This window comes from Acomys russatus, chromosome 23 (genome assembly GCF_903995435.1).
Source record: "Acomys russatus chromosome 23, mAcoRus1.1, whole genome shotgun sequence".
In the NCBI taxonomy this organism is placed as follows: domain Eukaryota; kingdom Metazoa; phylum Chordata; class Mammalia; order Rodentia; family Muridae; genus Acomys; species Acomys russatus.
This window is the reverse complement of record NC_067159.1, coordinates 3,044,356-3,069,241: the sequence shown is the minus strand read 5'-3', so window position 1 is coordinate 3,069,241 and position 24,886 is coordinate 3,044,356. Positions and strand designations below refer to the sequence as shown.

Genomic DNA, 24,886 nt, shown 5'->3' with positions numbered 1-24,886 from the left:
CTGACCAGAAAGAGTTCTTACTACAGGGAAAAATGTTCCCTCATTAGCTTAATTTTCAATTAGTGTAGTGGTGGACAATATGGGCCTTTTGTTGTACTGTTAAAACTTGTAATTGACTAAGAAAGGTGCATTTAAGAACACAGATTCAGGGGTCAGAGGTTAGGAACACTGGCTGCTCTTCCAAAGTTATTGAGTTCAAACGTGGCTCACAACCATCTGTGAGATCTGGTGCCCTCTTCTGGCATGTAGGCATACATACCGGCAAAAACACTGCGTACATAATAAGTAATAAATAATTTTTAAAAAAAAAATACAGATTCAAAGATGAAGTTGTAGACACATACTCTGCTTGTAAAAAAAAGAGAGAGAATACACAAATTCATTATTTTACAGACAGATTATTATATCTCTTTAAGAAATAGAGATTTACCATGAACAGGCTCTGCTTAAATGTGGAAAATGTAAATTACCCAAATTCAATGCAGAATTAGCCCGAATAGAGAGCATTTGCCTCAAAAGAACTGAAATCATAGGCAACCCATGTGCTTATCCTGTACAAATTTGAGGGCTGTCTTATATATTTTATACAAAAGGACACTGTATACTTTATACTTGTTTAACTGCATGTGTGTGTGTGTGTGTGTGTGTGTGTGTGTGTGTGTGTGTTCCTGAGTATAGTATGCACACGCACCCCATGCATACAGGAGCTCACAGAAGTCAGAAGAGGGCGTTGGATCCTCTGGAACTAGAGTCATGGATGTGTGTAAGACACATCGTGGGACCTGGTAACTGAAGTTCTCTGTAGGGCAACACATGCTCGTAACCGCTGTACTCACTGTCAGCCCCAACGTTATAATTCCGATAAGACTAAAAAAAAATTGTAAATTACTTTGGGTAGTATGAATATTTTAACAATTAATTCTTCCAACGCAGGGCCATAGAATCTCCTTTCACTCAGCTGGGATTTTAGTTGTCAGTGTATAGATATTTCATCCTTTATTTATCTTTATTTTATTTTTACTGATGCTACTAGAAAGAGTTTGCTTTCATATATTCCTTTCTGGATGTTCTTTACCAGTGTGTCAAAACCAAATGAACTTCTATAAGTTTTGTATTCTACAATGTATCAAAATTCATTAGTAGCTCTAATAGCAGGTGAGTGTGTGCATGTGTGTGTGTGTGCGTGTGTGCGTGTGGTGTTCTTTAAGGTTTATATTTATGAGATTATGTCATCTGTAAGCAAAATAAACTACCTTTCCTGTTTAATTCGGGTACGTTCTGTCTCTCTTTTGCCTGTTTGCTGTGGCTAGCACTTCCAGCATTAAGTTGAAAGAGTGGTGAGATTGTTCATCTCTTAAAACTTTTCATTTAATGTGTATATTGTGTGATAAAAGTGTAAACATCTATCGCCTCAGTTACCATTTTTATGGACTACATCTCTGTCCGCTCACATTAAGTCTCGATGGCCATATGTGTAAAGTGAGCTTTTGGTAGCAACATATAGGGATCTTCTTTAACCACCTAGCCACGGGATTCATGCCTCTTGACCAGATAATCTGATCCCTTTACACTTAGTGTTGACAAAAAAGGTTTGCTATTGTAATTTTATGTATCTTCTTTCTTCCCAGCACTTCCTCCCTCATTTCTGTTGCTATGAGGTTTTGAACTGTTATGTTTTGGTAATTGTTGGTTTACATTTTTTTTTTTGTGTGTGTGTGTGTGTGTGTGTGTGTGTGTGTGTGTGTGTGTATGTGTGTGTGTGTGTGTGTGTGTGTGTGTTTATAAGTTTTGCTTTCTGGTTAATACCAAGCTCACACAAAGCTCCCTTCATGTGCAACAGTATATTTTAAGCTGGCAAAATCTTTACTCTGATCACATGAAAACTATTTTCTTTTTTATTGTCCACAATTATGTTACTCGGGTTATGATGTATTTCTATAGAATTTGTCCATTAATGAGTTTTTGTTGACTGTGGAGGGCATGGAGCTAGTTTTCTGTGGTATCAGTGACTGTAGACTCACAGTTGAGAAGGAGGAACATGAAAGGCCTCTGTGACAATCCCTAACACCTGCCCCCACCAAGTAACAGACTAAAAAGGAAGCCACCAAAGATGCCTCTTTAAAATTGTAATAAGGATGCTGAAATGTAGCTCTCCACAACCAAAGGCTTCTGGCAGGGGTACAGGTGGAGAAGGACTCAGCTTTCTTTAGGGGTTGGCCAATGAGAGTTTAATCATGTTCCAGTGGGTATATGGACAACACAAATTGGAACTGTTTCTATTATTTTCTTCCTTTTTTGCGGGGGTTAGATGGGTAGGTCACAAGGGTTGGGGGACAAATATGAGAGGACTGGAAAGTGAATGTGATCGAGGTGCATGATGTAAAATTCCCAAATAATCAATAAAAATATTATGTTGGGAAAAAGAAAAACAAAGGAGAAATACAGATTAACAGTTCAAATATACCTACTGCATGCCTTAATTAAATTGTCTTATAACCTTCAAATGAACATGTTTATTACAGTCTGCTCCCCCAGTTACCCCTCAGGTCCATTTCATTTGTCTTTGTGTATTCCTGAGGATTATACTATTGTTCTACAAACAGTAACTATTGAGTGTGCATTAAACAGCGCTGGGATAATGAGAATCCATGGCTATACATAGGAGAGAGGACCACGGTCTAAGGAAACGAATGAATGAAAAGCAAAAACAATACATAACAAACAAAAACTGCTGAAAATGAAGAAGAACTGGTGACTCTTAGATTTGCATTTGCTGGGAACGTGGTTGCTTATTTTGATAGTCTTCTGTTGAGCTCCTGCCCCTTGAATCTTTTTCAGACCCATTGAAGTTAACAAAAACCAGCAAGCGAAATGTCTTGCAGTTGCTACTTCAGTGCCTCAGACTCAATCTTACTACAGTTGAAATGAACACAAAGTATTTTAGTAGCATCCCCATTAGGTCCCGGGAGGGCAAGAATGGTGTTCATTCTGGACAGGATGGTATCAACACACAGTGCAGCGCAGCCAGGGCACACAGTACATATTAACTTAGGGAACGCACTTGAACCCGTGGCACTATATAAATGCTTTCGCTGAGTTGACCCACAAAGACCAGCATGGGGAACCGAAGTGGCTAGCTCAGCCGCGGTTAAATTAACAGACTCGTTAAAGTCACCTGAATCCGACATTGGAGTGAAGAGCAATATCCCAGTATTCACAATGCAGACGCTGTCCGTTCATTGGGTTGTGGAAGACCAGAAGCAAGGAGTTGTCCTGCGTGTGGTAGTAAGAGTCGACACACTGGTATTGCTGATGAGCTTCCTGAAGAACCTGAAGACAGAGAAATTTGTACTGCTCAGTTGTTCTAGCCCCAGGAGGGGCAGCACTTTCCCCTTTGACCTTGCTTTTCCCCTCTCATTTCCACATCATTGGCCATCTTTGAATTTCTGGTGGATTCTTTCCTAACTCCTAAAATAAGATCATAAGATATATTGCATTCTGTAAGCATTTCAATAACTCCTATAGAAAAACAAACAGTAGGCCCCAGGGGTGGAGACACTCGCCAGGTATACGCCCTCTGATGTCTCATATGATAAAGACAAATCCTACCTCGGAAAGCACACCCTCAGAATATTCCCAAAGACCCCCAAATACTATCACAATAGAGGTTTGGGAGTCAGTTTATGAACTTAAAGTAGGTCAGGGTCAGCCTAGTATATGATGCCCATTTTATCTGCCATATTTAATGACACTAAAAATGAATTGATGCAAATGGAGGCCAAGAAAGCCATTAGATAAAGAACTGATTGTCATCTACTAGTAGATGTGGCGTATACCTGGCGAGTGTCTCCACCCCTGGGGCCTACTGTTTGTTTTTCTACTCAAGCTGCCATGGATAACCCAGGAAGGCATCATCATGTGTAGGCCAAGAAGCAAGTCCCATCAGACTCTAACCATACTAGCCCTGGGGTTTTTGTTTTCCAACTTCTTAAGCCCTGAGACGATACCTTTCTACTATTTAAGCTACCTAGCCTGCGGTATTTTCTTATGGCAGCTTGAGTAGACTAAAGTAATAGCTAACATTTTCCTCTGTGTTTTTAAATGTCAGGTCTCATTTGCCAGCACAATAGGGACTTGCCAAGAACAGGGTTTGTGGGTTCTGGTGCCAGAGTTCAAGACAGCTCTTCCAGTTCTAGTTTTTCTCCTTCTAGCACCGTGCCCTCCATATATAGTGCACATTATAGTGAAAGACTATCGGAAATAGTCTTTCTGATAGATGCCACTGCTAATGGCCTTCCACCTTTGCCTGTTATGAGATGTAACACCCCTGAGTCCAACCTTGTTTTCTCTGAATAAGACCAATAGTAGCTTATAACCAACTCCCAATGTAAATAAACATCTACAGCCCAAGAAAGCAACTGAAAACCCACCCAACCCCCTTAAGGGAAATGAGGGTGTCGTTCTCTTAAGGTTTCTTCCATCTGATTTCAGATGAATAATACCTTTGTAGGGGCCCAAACAAAGTGAAAATAGTTAAACCAGGTAGGAATAGCATTTGTGGTCCACTTTCTAAATGTTGAGAAATTCCAGGCTAATTGGGATCAGAAGTTTTTGTCGAAGCTGTTCTGAGAGCTATCCTGTTCTGATGAGGAAGAACAACTAAAACACATGGTGCTGGATGTTTTAAGTTGATAAAGATGAAATATGATAGATATTGATTTACATTCAGAATTTTAGGAAAGATGTTTTCGTCAAAGTTGCCAAATACAAATAGCCAAAACACTATGAGTGTAACATTTATATAATTCCTGATTGTTTTGTGGTTCTTCTTGCTGTAGGTAGTCTATTGTATATATGTGTAATAATATAAATATATATGTAAACAAAACAAAAAAGAAAAAAAAAAAAAGAAAGAAATAGAACACCCTCAGCCTGCAGTGCAGAGGAAGCCACCAGCAGGGGGCGCCAAGGCATAGCTGTATGTCCTGTTTCCTTTTCTTTGTCAGTCACCAATAAGGGATTTGTCAACAAGAAAAGGAGGTGGGCAGCAGTGGGCTTTGTGTTTTCAATACCAATTTACCGTATCAGCTTAGTGTGCTCTGCCATGAAGATAATCTCAAGGAATCACTAGCATGCCAGGAAGGGGGCATTTAGTTTTGCCTTCGTTTCTATACTGGTAATAGATTGAAAATAATATATTTATCCCCCATCTAGTCCCCTGGATGAGTGTCTTGATGGAAAGCCACTTAACCACTTACACATTTACATCTGTTTTTTTTGAGACAATTAAAATACAGTTGCCCTACGACCCGACCCGGTTCTCAGCTGCTATTCTTGGAAGGCAAATTCCTCTGAGACATAAACCCAGGAAACAATGGTTTGTTTACAGTGAACACGTGCTCTCCTCTTTTTGGATAATGGGAGCCCTGCCATCTTTGCTCTGACTGTTGGGGAATGCAGTGGTAAGACTGCCCGAGTTGTGACTGGCTCTCCGCCTTTGAAAAGCTTTCACATTATCTTTCCTTTTTACTGATTGGTGTTTGTCCTTCATACGTCATTGTTGTTGGTCACATGTAGTTCATGAAAATTGCACACTGGGGTGATGCTGTAACTCAGTGTGAATTGTTGCCTAACATAAGCAAGGTCCTAGGGTTGATCGCCAGCACCACAAACCAACAGCTCCTACCACAGCAAAAATAATCAGCGAAAAGAGAATTAAGTGTAAGGCATTATTCTAGGAACACACAAAGGAATGCATGGACAAAGCTCTCTTCTGCAATTGGATTAAGGTTGTGACAGGTCACTCTGAGTTCTGATCAAGTGAAGGAAATATTTGAATTATAGAGAATGGATCAGAGTGAAAATCAAAGCAGTGTGACAATTAGAAGGATATTCAGCAGAAGGTGGGGATGGTGGTGAATTAAAACTGACACAGTCAGCCTTACAGGTACCTTTGTCAATCTAAGTCTACCAGGCTGCTGTCTGTCCCCTACTGCAGGAGAAAGGAGGGGCACAACCCACCAAAGGTGATCGAAACAGTTCAGGGAAGGAGGACTTAGCCCCTACCGAGGGAGAAGCCCATTGGAGAGAAAGAAAATTATGTAGATGTCTGAATCACAAACATGAGGTACAGATGTGGGCCACATATGTGATTCTAAAGTTTAGAGTTACTATATTTTAAAAAATGGAGACAGGTAAAAATATATATTTTGTTTTACTTGCTATAGGATATGCTGTCATTTCAACATGTAGTAAATATGAAAATTATGAAGGAGATATATTATTATTTCATGCCAAGTCTTTGAAACCCTGTGTGTTTGGCCCCAAAGTTCCTTTGCAGCGTGCCACGTGACCCTATCTTCCCTGTTGAATTATCCTTTTCTCTGCAGAGGACCATTTTTCTTGACCATTGATAACGTTGGGGAGTTGCAATTTTTTCCCCACAACATGGCTCTGATGATTCTTCTGGCTTTAAACATATGGGGATGTAACATCTGATCAAAATGAGATTCAAACCAGAAGGACAAATCATGCTGAAGCAGGTTTTTTTTTTTTTAAATCTAAAAGCAGCATGTGTTTCTGGATTTCTTACTATTTTTTTTTTTTTTTTTTTTTATAGCAGTTAAAAGCATGTTTGGATGGAACACATTTCCTTCCTTGGTTGTTTTCTTCCTGTTTCTCACTTAACAACAGAAGTGCCTCGGCTTCTACAACAAGATAGCTCCTATGTCACAGGCTTATTCCTAGGGATACACTTATTATACATAACAGCCGTGCCCTAGCCCACAGCACTTAGTGCAGTAACAGCCAGCTAGCACAGGTACCATTGACCTGTACATCAACGACACACAGCCAAGTCTAAATAGATTGAGAAGGCACCACGGAGGGGAGGAGAAAATGGCGTCGCTTCCTGGTATGGAAGCATAAGTATTTCCAAGCATTTGGGGGATTTCCTAGGAGTGCATGGTTTAGTAGAGGAACAAACTCACTTTACAGCCGAAATCAGTGGGAATACTGAGCTGAGCTAGGTCTGAGAGAGTGACCCGGAAGTGACCTGTTCACAGTTACAGCCCACTTCCGCCCTGCACCTCTCCTGGAGAATCACAGTCCTTGCATACCTGAAGTAGGACTTTTGGCTGAAAATGTTCCGTAAAGCTCCAGTCTGTTAAACTGCGCTGCTGCGTTTTCTTTATGTCGTCTAGGTCGGCTTCTACCACCATTTTCTTGGGTTTCTTAAAAAAAAAAAAAAAAAAAAAAATCACAGGAACACAATCTGTGCAAATCCAAATGGAGCCCTGCTAGACCCTGTGGACTCACCCCCAAGTGCCCCATTGAATTGTGGGAATCTGCATATGTATAGATCCATATGGCAACATTTTAGGAGGGCCGCTGCCAGAAAAAAGTACGCCTTTGACTCTTCTTCTTTTTTTTTTTTTTTTCCTCAAATGTGCAACATAACCTAAATATTTTTATTGTTAGGTTATACTCTTCAGAGTCCTGTTAGCAATTATAGGCAGGTTTTTCTGAACTCTCTTCAAGACAGCACTAGTTTCTACATGGGCTGTATGGTCAGCAGGTGTTTGTGAGGTTGCCAAGCTACACTGTCTAGCGAGGGCCAGGGAGCTGGGAGATTTTACTTAACTTAGGGAGGCTAGTAAGTTTAACCCCTTTTACTCCAGACGGAGTTGGAATGAGATGCCTAAATAACCCCTCTCCCCCCCCCCCCTGGCATCAGCATTTTCCTTTTAAGAATCTCTCTCTCTCTCTCTCTCTCTCTCTCTCTCTCTCTCTCTCTCTCTCTCTCTCTCTCTTTCTCTCTCATTTCTCAATTTGGTCAGAGGTTTTCTCTGATCATCTTACTTGTCATCTGCACTTTTAGGAAAATAATTCCTTACTTTTTCAAGAGAATCGTCCTTTGTGGCTGCTTCATCTTTGATCTCATTGTCCGTGGTCTGCTCTGTAAATCAAAGACACCACCATGCAGTTGGGTTTGGGCTTTGTTCTTGCCTTTGGTCAGCGCAGTGCCTTTTTTGTTGCCCATATGATCTATGTTTCTGTGCTGAAAAGGTGATTCCTGAGAGGCATGTTTCGTGCCTCCAAAAAGGTGTTTGTGTCAATAATTCTCAGTCAGTGTCTAGCCGGAATTTATCCTAAATGCTTTGAAAGGAACCCGGCTTCCTATCCGATGTGCACTAAATCATACCAGCGATTTGTTCAGGCTGCATGGGGCTTGCTTCTTGCAGTGCCCCTTTGCCTTCACAAATATGAGTACTCACTGGCTAGACTAAGCTACTGGCTCACTGCTGTCATTCGCCTTGCCCTGGTGACCATCATCAAGCCTTTGCTGACCTCTGTGAGCCTTGACTGGTAGATGACGGGTCAGGGCAAGGGAAGCAGGGGTGTGAACAGGATAATTAGCAATGACCTTGCCTATCAGAGTGACAGCATCCTACCATCCTGTTGAGCTCCTCTCCTGTTCACTCCTCATTAACTTATTATCTAATGAGCATGCGCACACTGACAGGTGGGGTTTAACAGATGCTAGTTAGATGGGGGAAATGAGTGGGCACTTGGACTCCAATGTACCGGGCCATGCACCGACATGAGTGTGGCACATTAGCTCTCCCACTAAGCAGAGTGACATCACCCTTGGCTAGGAAGCAGCAGCTGTCTGAATGGCTTGAGAGAGGAACAGATCTGTGCTAGCGGTTCTCACATCATGAGCTGCACCAGGAGAAATGAGACAAAACAGAGAGTGTCGATCAAACACCTTCTCAAACAAATGGGGTGTGCCTGAGAAGGTAAGTCTTGTGGGAACACACTGTGGGGTTGCTGAGTGCCTGAGTGAACCCACCTTCTTATCAGCTTGAGACTGATTGCGGATAACAGGCTGCAAAGCCCTGTATAAAACACTACAGCCTCCCTCTTCCAACATGCTCCTCCCATCCGCCAACCCCCTCCCCCCCTTGCTCTTCCCACTTCAGATTGACTGGCGAGCTTGCTGGGTATGGGCAGTTCTACACTCTGGTCACCCTCCCCAGAACCTCTGCCTCCTCCTAGGCCTCATTTTAAACCATAGCATTGATCAGGGTGGGAGCCTCAAGTCCCAATTGCTGAAGAACAAGAACACGCCCTCCTTGCATCCTCTGCGCGCAGCGCCCGGTGGGGAGTCTGGGCGCATTCTTCTTTTGATTGAATGGGGGTGGATCTGTATAATACACTGAAACTAGATATGACAGCAGAGTCATATAGAAAGTGTAAATGTGGAAGGAAATCTATATGAGAGGCTAATCTGAGTGTGAGCATAAGACAGGTTTGCATTTTGCAGTAAAGAGACCCAATCATGGATTCTGGAGTGGGAAGGTACCAACACCTACCAAGGACAGGCTAATGGTTTTCTCTCTCAGGAGCACCACTGTGGATACCTTTGGCCCTAGTTTCCTCTTGTCCCCAGGCTGCGGCAGGTGGCAGAATGAATGTTCCGTTTTGACTTGGAGCAAGATGCTAAAGCCAATTTAGTTCAGCGTTTGTATAAGCACATCCACTGAGGTCAGAACTCAGGCCAACTACAGTTCTAAAGAGACCGTGGTGATGTCCCCTGCGTCTCTGAAACAACTGGTACAAAATCTGTAGAATGAAAACTCTTCTATGCTTGAGGCCTGCCAGAGTTCCAGGAGATTTGATATTCCCTCCTGCGTCTAAGGATCCAGGAACATAACGAGCTCTTTAGTCTAGAAAGCATGTTCAAAACTTAATACACCAGTGATTTTTGTCAAAGAAGGGAACATTTTAATACTAAGCTGAACTCTTGATTTAACAGTACAATAAAAGCCATTTTTCCCCCTCTCCATCTGATTCCTGATTTCAACCACATAATCCTTTGACAGTGTGATTCAGTAGTCTTTGACACATCTGGAAATGGACGCGTTCCCTTCCCTTTGAAAAACAGCTTTCCTAATCTGGTTTACTTTAGAGATAACAAGATCCCTCTGCAGAGTGCTTACTTTATTAAAAAAAAACACCCAACAAGCATAAAGGGCACATCTAAACCTACGGCCTCATGGTTATCAGCTCTCAGGTTCTTCATAAATATCCAGTGGGCCTTGTCAAGTTCAAAAACAGTCTCAGATGGAAGGCCAGGGTTTGGTTAGGCAAAGCACAAATACCCAGCCCTTCACGCATGCAATGCCAAAATGGTTGTGAGGAGAGACACAAGCGTGGTTTCTGCTTTGTTGAGAGGAGTTGCTTTTGAAGTATCAACTAGAGTTAGGGGGAAGATGGAAGTTCAGATAACAACATTTTCTTACGGGAACAGTCACAGAGATACGAGGCAAGCCTGGCTGCCTCCTCTGCTCAGATCCAATGGCTCCTGAGCGTAGGTCTGCACTCACCATGAAGAAGCTCTTAGGGCTAGGGATCTGCCCTTGAAATTGCTCAGTCCCCAGGGCACGTTATGTATGGTTCATCCTGAGGACTGGGAGTGGTAGAGTCAGCCACTCTCCAGGGAGTGGCTTTGACCAAGGAAAGAAAGGATAAAAGCCAAGAAAGCTCTACATGAGCTGCCTTCAGAAAAACAAAACTGTGAAATGGCCACCTCTGTCTTCCATCCTTTGCCCCCACACCCCATTTCTACACTCAGTGCTTCCATTATTGCTCACTTTAAAATAGTCCCTAATTCCTATCTTAACCTCTACTTTCACATAAGTGTGATATGTGTATGCATTTCTTAGTTTTCAGTCATGTGGTACTTCATTCATTATCCTTTGGTAATTAATGCCCACTATGTCACTGTATTATGAGAATATGTTATGTATAGTTTTAGTCCTGTGAAAAATTGTCCATAACATGCTATATATCCACGATAAAGTTAATATTTCATAAATAAATATACTAATGAACTCAAAGAAGCTGTGGTTGTGGAGGCCTTACTGGACATATGAATGACTACAGAAGCTAGCAAGATATCATGACATACAAGAAGTGTAGCTCAGTTATGACATCTTTTGGTCGAGCTGGTAGGTGGTACACACACCTTTAATCCCAGCACTCGGGAGGCAGAGGCAGGTGGATCTCTGAGTTCGAGGCCAGCCTGGTCTACAAAGTGAGTCCAGGACACCCAAGGCTACACAGAGAAACCCTCTCAAAACAAAAACAAAACCAAAGACATCTTTTGCGTTCAGCACAGAATGGAAGAAAGGAGACAAAGTACAAAGAGGCTCTGGGTTAAGGCATGTGGTACTATAAATAAGTACGTGAGGCAGACCACACGCCTCTCTGCAGGTAGGAGAGAGCTGCTGAGAGTGCTAGGCAGGGACATAATGGAGCCACGTGTCAGGTAGGCTCCAGACAGTGAAGGCTGAGTGGAAGGCAGCGCATGCAAATGTAATCCAGTGCCCTTCCGCACCTCTTAACATCACCATTTAGAGGATTGTGCCCGAGGGTAAGAATAATGTCCTGAGCTCAAATGGGTGCAGAAGAGGAAAACACTTTCAGTGAGTACTGGTTCCATGCCGACCTCTATACTTGACATTTTGTTAGGACATTATAAGTAATTTTTAAGTAATGTTACCGTGCAATCATGACGTTCTAATGGGAAGAGTTTTAATTATGTTCATTGTGTTGTTTTCTATGGAGAGAGTGAACTGAGAGGATGCCTTGAAAAACAGAGCTGGAAAGGGAGGATTCAGTATTATTACTTAACCAATTGGATATTGAGTCTTTTTTTTATCAGCTGAAGCAAAGAAGCACTTACATCCAAGTGATGCCTTTTGAACTTGTCTCTTTATTCCTGTCTAAGCTTAACAGAGTCCACACACACTTTCACTTACCCAAGGAGTCTATCTGGGGCCACATGGACCCATTGGTCTCCTTCTCTGATAGCTGTCTATTGCCAGCATCCGGTTGTTCCGTGTGGTAAGAAGTGGAAAGTTTCACAGAAGCAGGCTGGTCAGAGTACGGGGAATTTCCGTATCTCTCTGGGTCTTGCTCAGCCTGGGACAAATTCTGGTCCACAAATAGTATTCTGTCTTGGTTTCCAATAACTAGTCAGGATGAAGAGCATCAATTAGATACAATAGCCGGGTGGCCGCGCCCCCGTCACCCCACCCTTCCATGCAGCGGACCTGCTACTGGCTTGGCCTTCTGCATGTTCAGCCTGTGGAGGTACCGCTGCCTTATCTGCTTAGCGAACCTGGCAGGGTTGTCCCAAGGAATGTTGAAATTCTCGATGTCTGTCTCGCTGATCGCCTCGGCCGGCTTGAGCTGTCCTGCCGCGTCCACCTCTGAGAGCTTCAGGCTCTCAAAGGTAAATACCTTGAAGGCTCGTTCCACTTCGCTCCAGCTCAGCACTTCTGTAAGAGAGCAGGACCCTTGCCTCGTGGGAGGCTCTTATTAGTACATGGTACAGCGCTGGCTGACAGGGGCGCAACTGAGGGGTGTCGGGGGTTCATGTAGTGATGGGTGCTAGCCTGACTTTATTCTGAAATTTAGACCCAAAAGATAGGAAAGATGTTTACTTCAAGTTTGCCAAATACAAATAGCCAAATCACCATGAATGTAACATTTATAGAACTCCTGACTGTCTCGTGGTTCTTCCTGCTGCATACAGTTTATTTTATTCATGTGTAATAATATAAATGTTAAAAAAGAAACATTTAAAAAAGGAAATATTGATTTACGACTTCCTTTTATTTTAAGAAGTCTCTGAGAATTTTATACATGCATACAATATGTTTTCATCATGTTCGTCTCCTGCCCCTGCTCCTCTCTTTAGCTTCTTCCATCATTTCCCAGCGTCCTTCTCTTTCCTGCTGCCCTTCCTCTCCTCATCAGAGGTTAGCCTGAAGCTCCTCACTCTTCAGTGCCAGGCTGTCAAGGGGCTGTGTATTCACCCCTCTCGCCCTAGGACTCGGGTCAGTTCTGACCAGAAGGCGCGTGAATTCCATGTGCTTGTGAGAGCACCCGGGGCCCAGCATTTCAGTGGTGGCTCTACCCTATGACTACAGCCCCTGAGCAAATAATTTAGCTTGTCAGGATTTCAGATTTCTTATCTGAAGATACATTTGGACTAAGTTCATTTTAGCTAGGAGATTTTATGGTCCTACAATATATATTTCCTCGTAGTTCAGTTTCTGTCACTGACAGTGTAGTTCACTGGTAAGCCTCACAGGTGCCAAGTACTGTAATCATCATCTGTGCTGAGGGGAAAAAAAGGAAGAAATTTAATTTCTGGATATAAATACTGTTTACGGAGTCCCATCACAGGATGACATTGGACAGGGATCTTTCATTGTTCATTGGCCTCCCAGGTCACACCGTTTCTTCTTTTCTTCCCACACTCCCGTGCTGAGGGTGACCCAAGGAAGTGCGCACAATCCACCAAATGGATCCTGCAATCAGACTCAGATGACACAGACCTCCCATTTCTTTTCTTTGACCCAAAGAGAAAGAAGTGTGGAGTGACTCAAGATAAAGAGATGGAAGAAAACATTTGGCCACCTGTCGTTTCTCAATGAAGAAGGGGTTGTGGCTGAGAGGTGTGGTTGTTCTGAAAACTCTACTTTGTAAACAGGGGTGGGGGATATTCCTGACTCTCAGTTAGGAAAGCTCCTGGAAGGATTCAAGAGAGGTTGGTATTTAAAATTGCCTCCCACAATCTCTTGATCTCTTCTGTTCTCTCTTACCCCAGCCACACTGCAGCTAGTGGGAAAGCCCCAGGCTAACCACATGACTGGATTAACAGAGAGATGATAGTCCGGACTTGAACATCTTCTGCCAAGTGGAGAATAGAAACACAGCTTCCCGCTTAAGCGAAGGGACGTGCTTGAGGCAGAGCTCTTCCTTTTGCTCCTCAGGCAGGCTGCAGCTACAACGTTCCCAGGGACTTCCTAATCTACTACAGCGACTGCGGTTTACACTGGAATATGATGCATTTTTAGCAGTAGAGCTATGCTGATTGACAAGTCCAAATGTTGTGCCCAATCTATTGATTCAGGTTGCACTAAAGAAGAGTATTTCAAGTTCACCTTGTGCACAACTTGTGTTGCCTGAAACTAGAGTCTCTGAAACTAGACTTCACAGTGGTATCGCTTAGTTGGGGCAAAGTTGCCTGCTCAGACTTGCTCTCCTCACTCCTCAGGTAGTGCCACTGTGTTGTGTGGTTTTATTTATCCGGGAAAGGGACTATGGTAACTTGGGATGAAAGGTTTCTGTTCATTTTTCTACTTTTATAGATATAGGAACCAACCTTCCAGATAGGTAGGATGGAATACATCACTGCTAATGACACCAGTGGGATGCAGTGGATGTAAACATGTTTTGGTTTTGATCCCAAGCGCGGCCTGTGAAACAGACTTGTGTGAAGGTGTGCAGGGTTTTTTCCACTGGAAACAGACTTCTGAGAGAACACATGGTGTTTGTCTACTAGAAGAGGAACTACCTCTTGCAGGGGGATGGTCTTTCTCTGAGTGGAGATATACATATGAGCCCAAAACGAGAGGCTAGGCATTTTAGTCTTGGCATCATGTCCTACTGTTAGGCTGTACATTGCTCCCCTTTGAGACACTCCTAGAGGGAACTGCTCCAGTGAATGTTTCAAGGTTCCGGCTGCTGCTCTGGGTTCTGGTTGCTGCTCCAGGTCCCAGCAGCTGTGGTTACAGTCAACTTTGTCGAATTGCTGGTTTTCTGTTTAACCAGGTCTGCTGAAATCCTGCCGACTATGGCAGTGGGATCACTCTAAGGAACTGAGTCTAAAAATGTCTACTTCTCCTGTTCTCATTAACCTCTTTTCTCTCCTATCTAGGGTAGGTGGGTTGGAAGGGAGATAGAAGCATTAAATAACCTCAAGTAAAGTAGGTTTGGAAAAGGTCAAAAGCTACAGTGGGAGCCATGGGACACGGGCTCAAGGGATTAAGGAAACACAGTGCAAAGGAAACCCAGTACATCAAATTGTAGAGTGCTACACAGAGCTTCCACATAGCTAGTGATGTTCAAAACAGGAGAGTTGTAACTTGTCAAACCTCAGCCTCTGGAAGGCCTTTTGGTCATCAAATGCTTGTTGGGAATAAGGCTTCAATTTAAAGGGAACATGTGACTATTAATTAGATCGAGCACAAGACAAAGCAACGTACTCACCATTGGTACAGAAATGCATAAGTTCATGGATGGTGGCGAGCCGCTTGGTGCTGTTCCATGGAGGGGGCAGGGGGAACTGGAGGAATTCCCACAGAGGCAGCTTGGACTGCATCTCCTGCTCAACTTGAACTGGGTCAAAATTCTTTTGGTCCTTACAAAAAAAGAAGAGTGAGCAACATGACGGAAGACATTAATGGGAGCTCTCACGTGCTGGAAATGGGACATCAAGAGTACTTGAGGGCAACAAATTCAGTATTGGGGAGAAGATCAAAACAATTAGTTCTCGCTTTCCCGGAAGTTCCTGGGACACAGACACAACTGAGCCTTCATTCTTGGTGACAAGCTGCCTAACTTTCGGATTCATTTACTCCTTCGGAGGTCCTTCCCTGGCCTCCACTAGTATTCCGTAGAAGCAGATATTGAAAGTACATGCCCATAATTTTTTTTCAAAATTCATTTTTATGTACATATGTATATATGGGTGTATGAATGTATGTATGTATGTATGTATGTATGTATGTATGTATGTATGTATGTATGTTTGTGTGTATGTCTATGTGTGAGTGCCCTTGGAAGCCAGGAGAGACTACCCAGAGCTAGAGTTACACCCAGTTCTGAGTTGCCTGCCGTGGGTTTTATGGATTTATCCTTTGGGCCAGCAGCAGGTGTGCTTAGCCACTCAGCTGTGTCCCCAGCACCTCCCCACAAAGCTTTAACACAAATTTAACGGTGGTGACAGTCAAGTCAGTGGTTAACTTCATCTCTGGGACTAGGCTAGTACTCTTCGCTGACGTACTTCTCCCTATCCTCTCCTTTTTTTCTGAGCCCCCGTGTGTCAGCCGGTACCTATCCTATACAGTACATTTCACTGCCATCCGTTGATAATATTCCTCGAAATTAACGCATGACAGACACACCTCCTCGCACCAGCTGTGGGAGGGGCGTGGCCTAGTTATTACCTTCAGCGCGTACTTCTTGTGGGCATGCGCGTCGTGGTAGTTCAGGAGGAGAGGGCCTTTGGGCGCTGCTTTGCTTTCGCTTTCTCCTTCAGTTGAGAATATTTCATGGAGATTCTATTTAAATGAAAATAATGTCAATTTGATGAGATAATGGATACTTTTTCCTTTTCGAAGGGCAAAACCAATTTGGCTCACTCCTGTTCTGACCTTCTTTTCTTTCTCAGAGAGGCAGAGTGAAGGCAGGATGGACACAATGTGAGCTGCAATCCTGTAGTCTAACCCATCTGCTCTGGAGCGTGGCTCCACCATGCTCGGTGGGATGAGGTCTTCTTCGGTTGCTACGACCTGTTGAGGAAAAACGGTTGCGAGGAAGCAGGTTAATACTCAGTTCTTTCCTGATGATCATGCACCTCCATTGCTCTTAGTAAGGAGGAGGCAGCTCCCTTGAAACACTGGTGATACTGGCACCAAAAGTGTCAGTGACATCAAAAATGAAGAAAATGTTTGTGACCCATGCGTTAGATATGATTTTATACACACATTAAAATAGATGACATAAGCTAGAAATAATAGTAAAGTTATAATACTCATTTTTAAAAAACATTATTTTTCTCCATAAGGCCCTGAATATAGTGCTCAGAAAACTTTGGATGAAATGTACATTTAAGCAGTGCAGTTACCAGCTTCCGGGTACTGTGTGGCATCTGCACGCACACTGACTCCCCTGAGCCTCACTGCCATTGCCTGGCATTTTCCACCTGATAAGGATAAAACAAAACTGAGTAATGCCCACGGCTAAACCAGCTCCATATATTTTGAACTGAGGAATAGGGGCTTCAGGAGAAGTCCTCATTTCTTTCTTCAAATATAGACAAATATAGAATTATGAGATCAGTAATAAATAATAAAATGCCTAGTTCACCTTTGCTTGGGTAGCAAGTAAAAGACGCTGAAATGTAACCAGACACTTAATATGAACACCCAATAAACAGCCTTCCCTTTTGCCTTTAAATATTGCATTGCTGTTATGGTTTCATATTCTTCTAAAAGGTTAATCAGCTTTAGCAATACTCACATTTTGGACTGTGTATTTGGAATTTTGGGGGGCGGGGGCTCTGTCTTGCACACTAGAGTATTTAGTGGCATCCTTAGCCTCTATGTGATGCAAGTGGCACTCTTGCCATTGCGTGAAAGCACTTTTCCTCCACTCACTGCAAAATAACTCCCTGTCGAGAATCACTGCTCTGGGAGAAAAGAGACCCATTTTCCTTACCTTTGATGAACACCTAGACTTTCAAAACCCTTACTAATTAGCACACACATCTAAGGACAGTTTTACGTATGTATTCTACCCAAACTTTGGGGAATATTAGATGCGTGATTCTGGAACACAGCAGGAGAAAGAGGATGAAGTGGATGATAAAAGCAAACGTTAGTTTTCTATGAACTGCTCTGACAATAAACGGGCTGCATCCTATGTAGCCTGAGTATCAGTACAAAAATCACACTGAAATTTGGAAGTGAAGAGACGTGATGTAGTCAAGGTTGTTGCCTGGGGAGAAGCCTGGACATCTACTCACCTGTTCCAGCATACAGTGCAGGATCAGGGGCACAGAAACAAATTCCTCTGGGATTGGGTTCAGCAGGTCATTGTAGTATCTCATGTCTACTTCAGTTGTGATGATAAAAGCCACTGTAAAGTGCAGAAAATGGCATTGCCTAGTTAAGATGTATTCGTGTATTTTCCTGAAATTATGTGCCTACATGAAAACTGCGAGGCTCTAGTCAAGGTAGAGAGTATAGATGGAGGGGCTGCTGACACCGGTGTGGGAGGGAGGGCAGGCAGTGCGAAAGCCTTAAGGGGGTGATATTTCAGCAGCTGACTTCACAGTACCTGGTGGAGCTTGTGGCTCTTCATACTGTGCTTTCTTCTTCCCAGGGAGTGGAGGCTGAGAGAAACAAAACAAAACAAAACAAAACAAAACAAAACAAAACAACAACAACAAAAAAGAAGTATTTTCATCAAACATCACAGATCCACCATCAGAATCCTAAGAAATGAAGGTGTGAAAAAGCTAATGGGACACGGAAAATCCCCCTGGTCTTAGTTTGAGTCATGATGCTTTTTTTTTTTTTTTTTTAAACATCCGTATCTTGTCCCCTCTTTTTCAGGATATTATTGTGCACTCTTATTGGTATTATTAGGCCTACCATGTTGGGTGCCACTTATTGTTTATTTAGCCAGTAGTGGCCTAATAATGTTTACTATCAGGTCTATCATTATTATTATTATGTCAGTATAACCTGCTAGCAATCAATCAAGACACAGACACCTGTTATATTTTAAAATAGCCTTAGTTAACCTGGGGCAGGGTAGACATTAATCTTCTAAACTATTTCCCGTAGTGGGGGCAGGTATGGGATATCTGCCCCAATCCCATGCCATCTGCTTCTAATAATTTCTATGAAGCTGCCTCCTATCCATAATCCCATATACTTGCAAATGTTCTTCATCCGGGCCAAATCTCCATCCACGCCGGCCATGTGCTTTTCTTCCATCTAACCCATGGCAGCCTTCTTCTCCTCTCCTCAGGTCTCTCTTCCCCTTCCCAAGATTCTCTCTGTCTCTCTAAGCCCGGAACCTTAGTCACACCTATCTCATTTGCCCTGCCCAGGTGTGAAGGCTTCTTATTAATTAGCATCAAAACACACCAGACCAATCCCAACAATTCCCCTTTTCTGTCTAAATAAAAAGGTCATTCTTTGTATATTAAAAAATGGCCTTTTTATTTAGACAGAAAAGGGGAATTGTTAGAGGATGGTTTGATGCATTTTGAAGCTAATTACTGCTTCCTGTCTCTGTGACCCACCTTTTGACCAATAAAAGGCCATCACCTGGCCAGGACACATGAGATAGGAATGGCTAAGGTTCCCAGGCTTGGAAGATAGTGAGAATCTGGGGAAAAAGAGACCAGAGGAGAAGAAAGGGGAGGAAGTTGTGCCATCATGGTTTAGGTGTAAGAGAAGCACATGGCTGGTGTGGATGGACCCTTCAGCATCAGTCATTAATCAAGAAAATGCCCTGCAGACTTGCCTGTATGCCAATTTAAAAGATGCATTTTCTCATTGAAATTCCTCCTTCCCAGATGGCTATGGCTTGTGCCAGATTGATTAAAAAAAATCTCACGAGGGCATTTGTTCCTCTGTCATCTTGACACAGGAATATAACACTATTAAGTTTGGTTTTATTTTTTAACTCAAAGATCTCGTATTAGCATCAATGTCACCACTACACATTCAAACTTTTAAAAGTTCTACAGTCTTTAAAAAAATCTCAAGAATTTGAAAACTTTTGTCTCTTCAAAAGCCTAGTGTCTCTCGACTGTTGGTTTCTGTATGGCCAAGAACAAGTTAAATATTTTCTTGTTCCAAAAGGGGAAAACCAAGGCATGGTCCCAACTGAGTCAAAGCAAAACCAGACTTTATCAGTGGGAATAGTTCAATGCTTGATGTTTGGGGTCACTTTGATTACATCCACCGCTCTCATCCTTCGCTTACCATGTCAAAATTGCTGACGTCACATTACATCCACTGCTCTCATCCTTCGCATACCATGTCAAAATTGCTGATGTCACACTCCCGTTTGGAAACTCACTTCAGGAAAGGAGGCAGGAAACATGTCCTGCTGTGTAGCCGGCATCTTGCCGAGCACTCACTCTGCAAACACTGGAATTGTTTTGTCACTATTCCCTTGGTTTTACATGCTAGTTCACTGTACCCTGAGCTGAGAGGTGGTTGGTCGTTTTTGTGCTCTCCCAGGTGAAAAGTTCTAGGGCTTTTACTGCTGTGATGGAACAGCACAAGAAAAGCAAGTGGAGGAGGAAAGCGCAGCTTAGGCTTCCATGTTGCTGCCCATCACTAAAGGAAGTCAGGACAGGAACCCAAACAGGGCAGGAACCTGGAGGCAGGAGCTGATGAAGAGGTCATGGAGGGGAGTTGCTTCCCGGCGTGCTCCCCATGGCTTCACCAGCCTGTTTTCTTGTAGAGCCCAGGACCACCAGCCCAGGGATGGCACCACCCTCAATGGGCTGAGTCTTTCCCTGTTAGTCACTAATTTTAAAAAATGCCCTACAGCTAGATCTTTGGGAGGCATTCTCTCAGTTGAGGCTCCCTCCTTTCAGACGACTCTAGCTTGTGTGGAGTTGACATAAAACTAGTCAGTATAAAGAGCTTCATGAAGAGCTCAACACGGGGCTCTTAATGCTCTTGCTGGAGGGTGTTTCCTTGTTTCAACCCTCACACCTCAACACAGCAGTACACCAACACGGGTCTTTAACTTCTTCTTCATATACTCCATAAAGATGAACACGGGGCCGCTCCCACCACCCCCGAGCTTACTACTTACTAGAACCCACACCTACCTCCGGGGTGTGTATTGCTTCTAGCATGGTTTTCTCACTAACCACTTGTGGGACATTGATGAGCTGCATGCTTTCCAAGTAGTGCTGATGCTGCCTCTTCCAGTCCAGGCTGTCGTACATCAAACAGGCAACGTTTTCAAAGATCTCGGTGCCCAACTCAAGCTGCAAGTGAGAGAGCCAGTGACAACTCAGCATTGCTTTCAGACTGTGAGAGAAGATAGAACCGTGTAACTTTCCAGAAAAGCCTATTTCCTTTTTTTTTTTTTTTAAAACAGGAAATCAATTGCCCGAATCCCAAAACACCAACTTCTAGCCCTGGTGACAGAGCGTAGTCATGCATGGATTCTTCATGCCCTTCATGTTTGCCACAGAGGTTCCTGAGCTGCCCAGCACTGTTAGGAGGCTGGTTAGTATTTCGGCTCACTGAAACACAACCTCCTTATTAGTTTCTATAGTGCGCTTCATCGGCTCGATGCTTCAAATCTGTAGAAACCAGGCCCGACTGGGCTGCCTGCCTGTCTTGCTGTTTCATGTCCTGTTTCTAGCTGCTTCCATGTCTGTGTTTATCTTGGTTAGCTAGTCATGTTTACTGCTCTGAGAATGTGCCCCTCCCTTCTTCGAGACTTGTCCTCCTGTGTGCAGTCACCTCTTGAGGGATTTCACCTGGGAGGAGGATTTCCGTTTTGCTGCCTCTAAGAAGGCTCTTTGGAACTCTGGGTAAAAAGGAATAATAAACCACTGCCGTGGCTCCTGCTGCAGCTGCTGCTCTTTTAGCACGAAGGACCCGCTGTGTTATTGTGTGTGTGTGTGTGTGTGCGTGTGTGTGCATGAGTTAAATCCGCAGTCCCTCGCCCTTGACTCTGTACCGTGCCACACAAATCCTAAAACCTGGTAGATGGTTTTGATACCTTTAGCTGAAGACCAGCAGATGAGCAGTTGACGATTGCTTGCCTTTCTGGGCAAGAACTGAAAGGAGCACAGTGGACTCCTTTCTCGGCTTTGTGTATCATCTCAGTGCGAGGCAGTGTACCTGTGCTCAAGATGGCTCTCTTTCCTCCCTTCTTTCTTTTGCTGAGCTGGCTTCCACCTGTGGTACTGTTAGCAAGAAAGCTTGAAGAAATCCAAATCATTGCTCCTCCCATATTCGCAGTTTTTTTATGAGCTGGTGAGCCAATTACAGATCTGCTATGGTTATTACTTAAGCTTTCATTTCCTGAGTAGGGGGATTCTAGGATGGCTGCGTGTGTGGAAGCAGAAAAGCATTATTATGTAGCTCCATCCTACATCTGAGTTGAGGAGGTAAGGTAGAATGGAGAGCCTCTGTGGGGCCAGTGACTCATAGGCTGGGTGGCATTGTCGTCAAGGCACACCTGACCGTTGGCTTCACACACTCACATTAAGACTGAGCAGTTTTCAGTTAAACATCAACCAGGTATCCTGAGCCTGTTCATATGTTGGCACAGAAAGACAATTTTCATCTTTATTCCTAAAGGAAGTACAGTAAAGTTTCTGCCCAAATGATCCATTAGCACAACCTACGCAATTCATTTTAAAATTCATCTGTGAATAATATGCCAAAGGCTGGCAAATTTTTTTCAGCAACCAGGGTTTATCTTGAGATGTTTCTGATGTCTTACACGAGCTCTTAGCCCATTTTGACTGGTAGTTACTTGATGGAAAGATTTCATTACCTTAGTTCAGCACAGGTACGGGCTGATTGTTTGAGCCAAAGGATGCAAATGCTTTCCTCCATGCAAGAAGGTAAAGACTCACACACTGCTGCCCCCTAAAGCAGATATGAGGTTTGTACCAACTCACAGATAAGAGTGCACCACCGTGGGCCTGGCCTGCTTCTACATGAAGGGGCCTTATCACTTTTATGCTCATTACGTGATCCTGAGTTTGAAATGGACTTTGACCTTCAATACCAAACCCATATGGCCCTTTCTCCTGGAACTCAAGTTTTATTGCTGAGTCGTTGTTGAGGTAGACTTTCCCCATTATTTTCAGTGATGGATCTTTCGCTCATAGACACGTGCCTAAGCTGTGCTTACTGCAGTTGGGTACCAACCAAAGCCCTGACATGAAGAGGATGCCCAACAATGACCTACAAATGGACTGATAGAACATTAGGGGAACCAGCTGGGAAACACAGCCTATGGTTCTCTGCAAGAGCTGAATGTTTTCCAGGCCCAGTTACACACACTGAACATTAATCTAGTTCCGAATTCAGGAATGTTCTACTGTAACTAGCATTTCAAGTAATATTTTTTTTCATCATAAAGCAGTGTGGTACTAAACTATCATGTAACATTTCTACTCTATATTTGCTAAAATGTTAAATATACATGCTGCCCCTTTCTTTAAAGTGGAGTGGACTTGCCACTCAGCTGGCATCTTTCCATGCCATGATTGGAAGTGTTACAAAGCTCTCTTCATGCAATATAAAGAGCTGCCAAATAGCACCTACGTGTCAGAGCCACTTGGCAGCAGCCGTGTTGGAGAAAATAGGAAGAAGAAAACATCAGCAATGTTTGCACCTCAGGCCACCACAGGCCACCACACAGAGTTCCATCTCAAGTTGATTCTGGTTTAAAGACATTTCTACAAAAACCTTTCCTGTCCCTTTGCTGCTCACCGACATGTAGCTGTTAAGTTGACATACTTCTGTCACTACCGCAGTGAGTCCCACAGACCCAAGTAGTAGTAATCTCAATCCAGTCGCTTTACCCGCCCCCAAACATGTGTTACCCAAAATTCTTCCTAACTTTTAGCAAACAGGAATAAAACATATAAGCCTTGCTATATTTTGTTAACAAAATAAATAACTTAGAAATAAGTAAAATGGGATGATCTCTGTTTTCTAACAGACAGATGCTGTGGACAAGGGTGTAGGAAGTGGGATGCTGCGAGTGACGCTGGGTCTTCTAAAGTTGTGATCATAGCCTGGTGCTCACCTTTACATCTTGATTAAGCACTGGTGTGCCCTCTCTTTGGGGCACAGGACTTCTCATCTTCTGCTAGCATGTTCCTGGAGGCTAAAGAAGACCCATGGGACAGCACACGCACTTGTGAAGGAGCAAAGGTACTAGGTCCAAATGATAGGGAAAATGTTACTGTAAGTTGTAAATGGGTGCATATGTGCACAAAGGAGGAAAGTCCACCTACCAGAAAAATAGAGTCGGCTTTGATGAGGGGTTTTGGAATTCCAGGGGGGATGATTTTCCCCAGGTCTTATCTCAACAAAATAAGATGGAAGCATCTTAGCACTCCATCATTGGAAATAACAGTTCCTCTGGGATGACTCAATTTTAAAAAGCTCCAATAAAAGGTAGATGGAAACAGATTCTTTTCTGAGTCGGGTGTAGGAGAAAGGCAAAGCAGGAAGTCCGAGGATATCGACAGTCAGAGGCAGGAGAAGCAGAGGAAGATAAGAGCAAGCGGTTTTGCTAACACTGGTTCTTCTTGCCGCCAACCTGCATTCAGCGTCCTTGGCACACACAGCACAAGGCTGATACTCCTTCTTGCTGTTGGTAGGTGACTCAGTGTTTAGTGCTTGATAAGTGACTCAGTGTTTAATACCTCAGGCTGAAAGCTTTTTGACAATGGAGCTACCTAATGACATTTATTCAAGTCCCTGTTATCCTTAATGGCTCAACTGTACCCTCTCTTCTTCTTTTTTATTTTAATTACATTTTTCTTCCCTTTTCTCCCATTGAACCCTCTCTTATACCCCTCTTCACTCCTCTTCAAATTCACGACCTCTTTTCTTAGCGATGGTTAATTGTAAACACATATGTTATTTGTATATACATATATAGTATATAGTATATATTTTCTAAACATATCCTGTTTGGTCCATGTAATATTACTTGTATGGATGTTTTCAGGGATGATCAATGGGCATTGGGCAACCATTGTGCTCCTCCCTGGGGAGGCCCACTTCTCCCAGTGACAGTTTTCCTCAGGTGCCTGTAGTGTGTTCTGTAGGACTCAATCCTCATTGGCTTTTCCTTGCTCAGTTTGGCGTGCTCCTTAGTGTCAGCCTTGCTTAGCTCATATGTGGTCAGTCATGTTGGTGAGATTTCATATGTGTGGCTTCTGCTATTACTAGGAGACATAATTTCATAGTGAACTCCCTGATTCTCTGGCTCTTACAACCTTCTCTACCCCTTTTCCGTGGTGTTCCCTGATTCTAAGGTGCAGGAGTGCTTTTACCCATTGTGACTGGGCTCCACAACTCTGCATTTTGGAGGTGGTTTTGGTAGTAGCCTCAGTCTCTTTTTAATGCTTTCTTTTCTTTTGCTGAGTGCTACCCATCTCAAGGCAATGGGATGAGGGCCTCACTGTATGACTGTCCTTTGGCTCGGAATC

General features: G+C 43.3%; 1 protein-coding gene across 1 annotated transcript in view; it reads right to left on the bottom strand.

Annotated features, from left to right (window-relative positions):
• The window catches only part of Spag17 (sperm associated antigen 17), a 205,773-nt gene that overhangs the window by 87,833 nt on the left and 93,054 nt on the right, over positions 1-24,886 (bottom strand). Inside the window, exons 8-18 of the mRNA XM_051165866.1 lie at positions 20,513-20,674; positions 17,986-18,040; positions 17,672-17,784; positions 16,299-16,436; positions 16,092-16,205; positions 15,133-15,283; positions 12,123-12,350; positions 11,829-12,041; positions 7,896-7,957; positions 7,119-7,232; positions 3,176-3,330 (exon numbers count right to left, since the gene is read on the bottom strand). Of these exons, the coding sequence (XP_051021823.1) occupies positions 3,176-3,330; positions 7,119-7,232; positions 7,896-7,957; positions 11,829-12,041; positions 12,123-12,350; positions 15,133-15,283; positions 16,092-16,205; positions 16,299-16,436; positions 17,672-17,784; positions 17,986-18,040; positions 20,513-20,674 (1,505 nt within the window). The remainder of the gene's footprint in view (positions 1-3,175; positions 3,331-7,118; positions 7,233-7,895; positions 7,958-11,828; positions 12,042-12,122; positions 12,351-15,132; positions 15,284-16,091; positions 16,206-16,298; positions 16,437-17,671; positions 17,785-17,985; positions 18,041-20,512; positions 20,675-24,886) is intronic.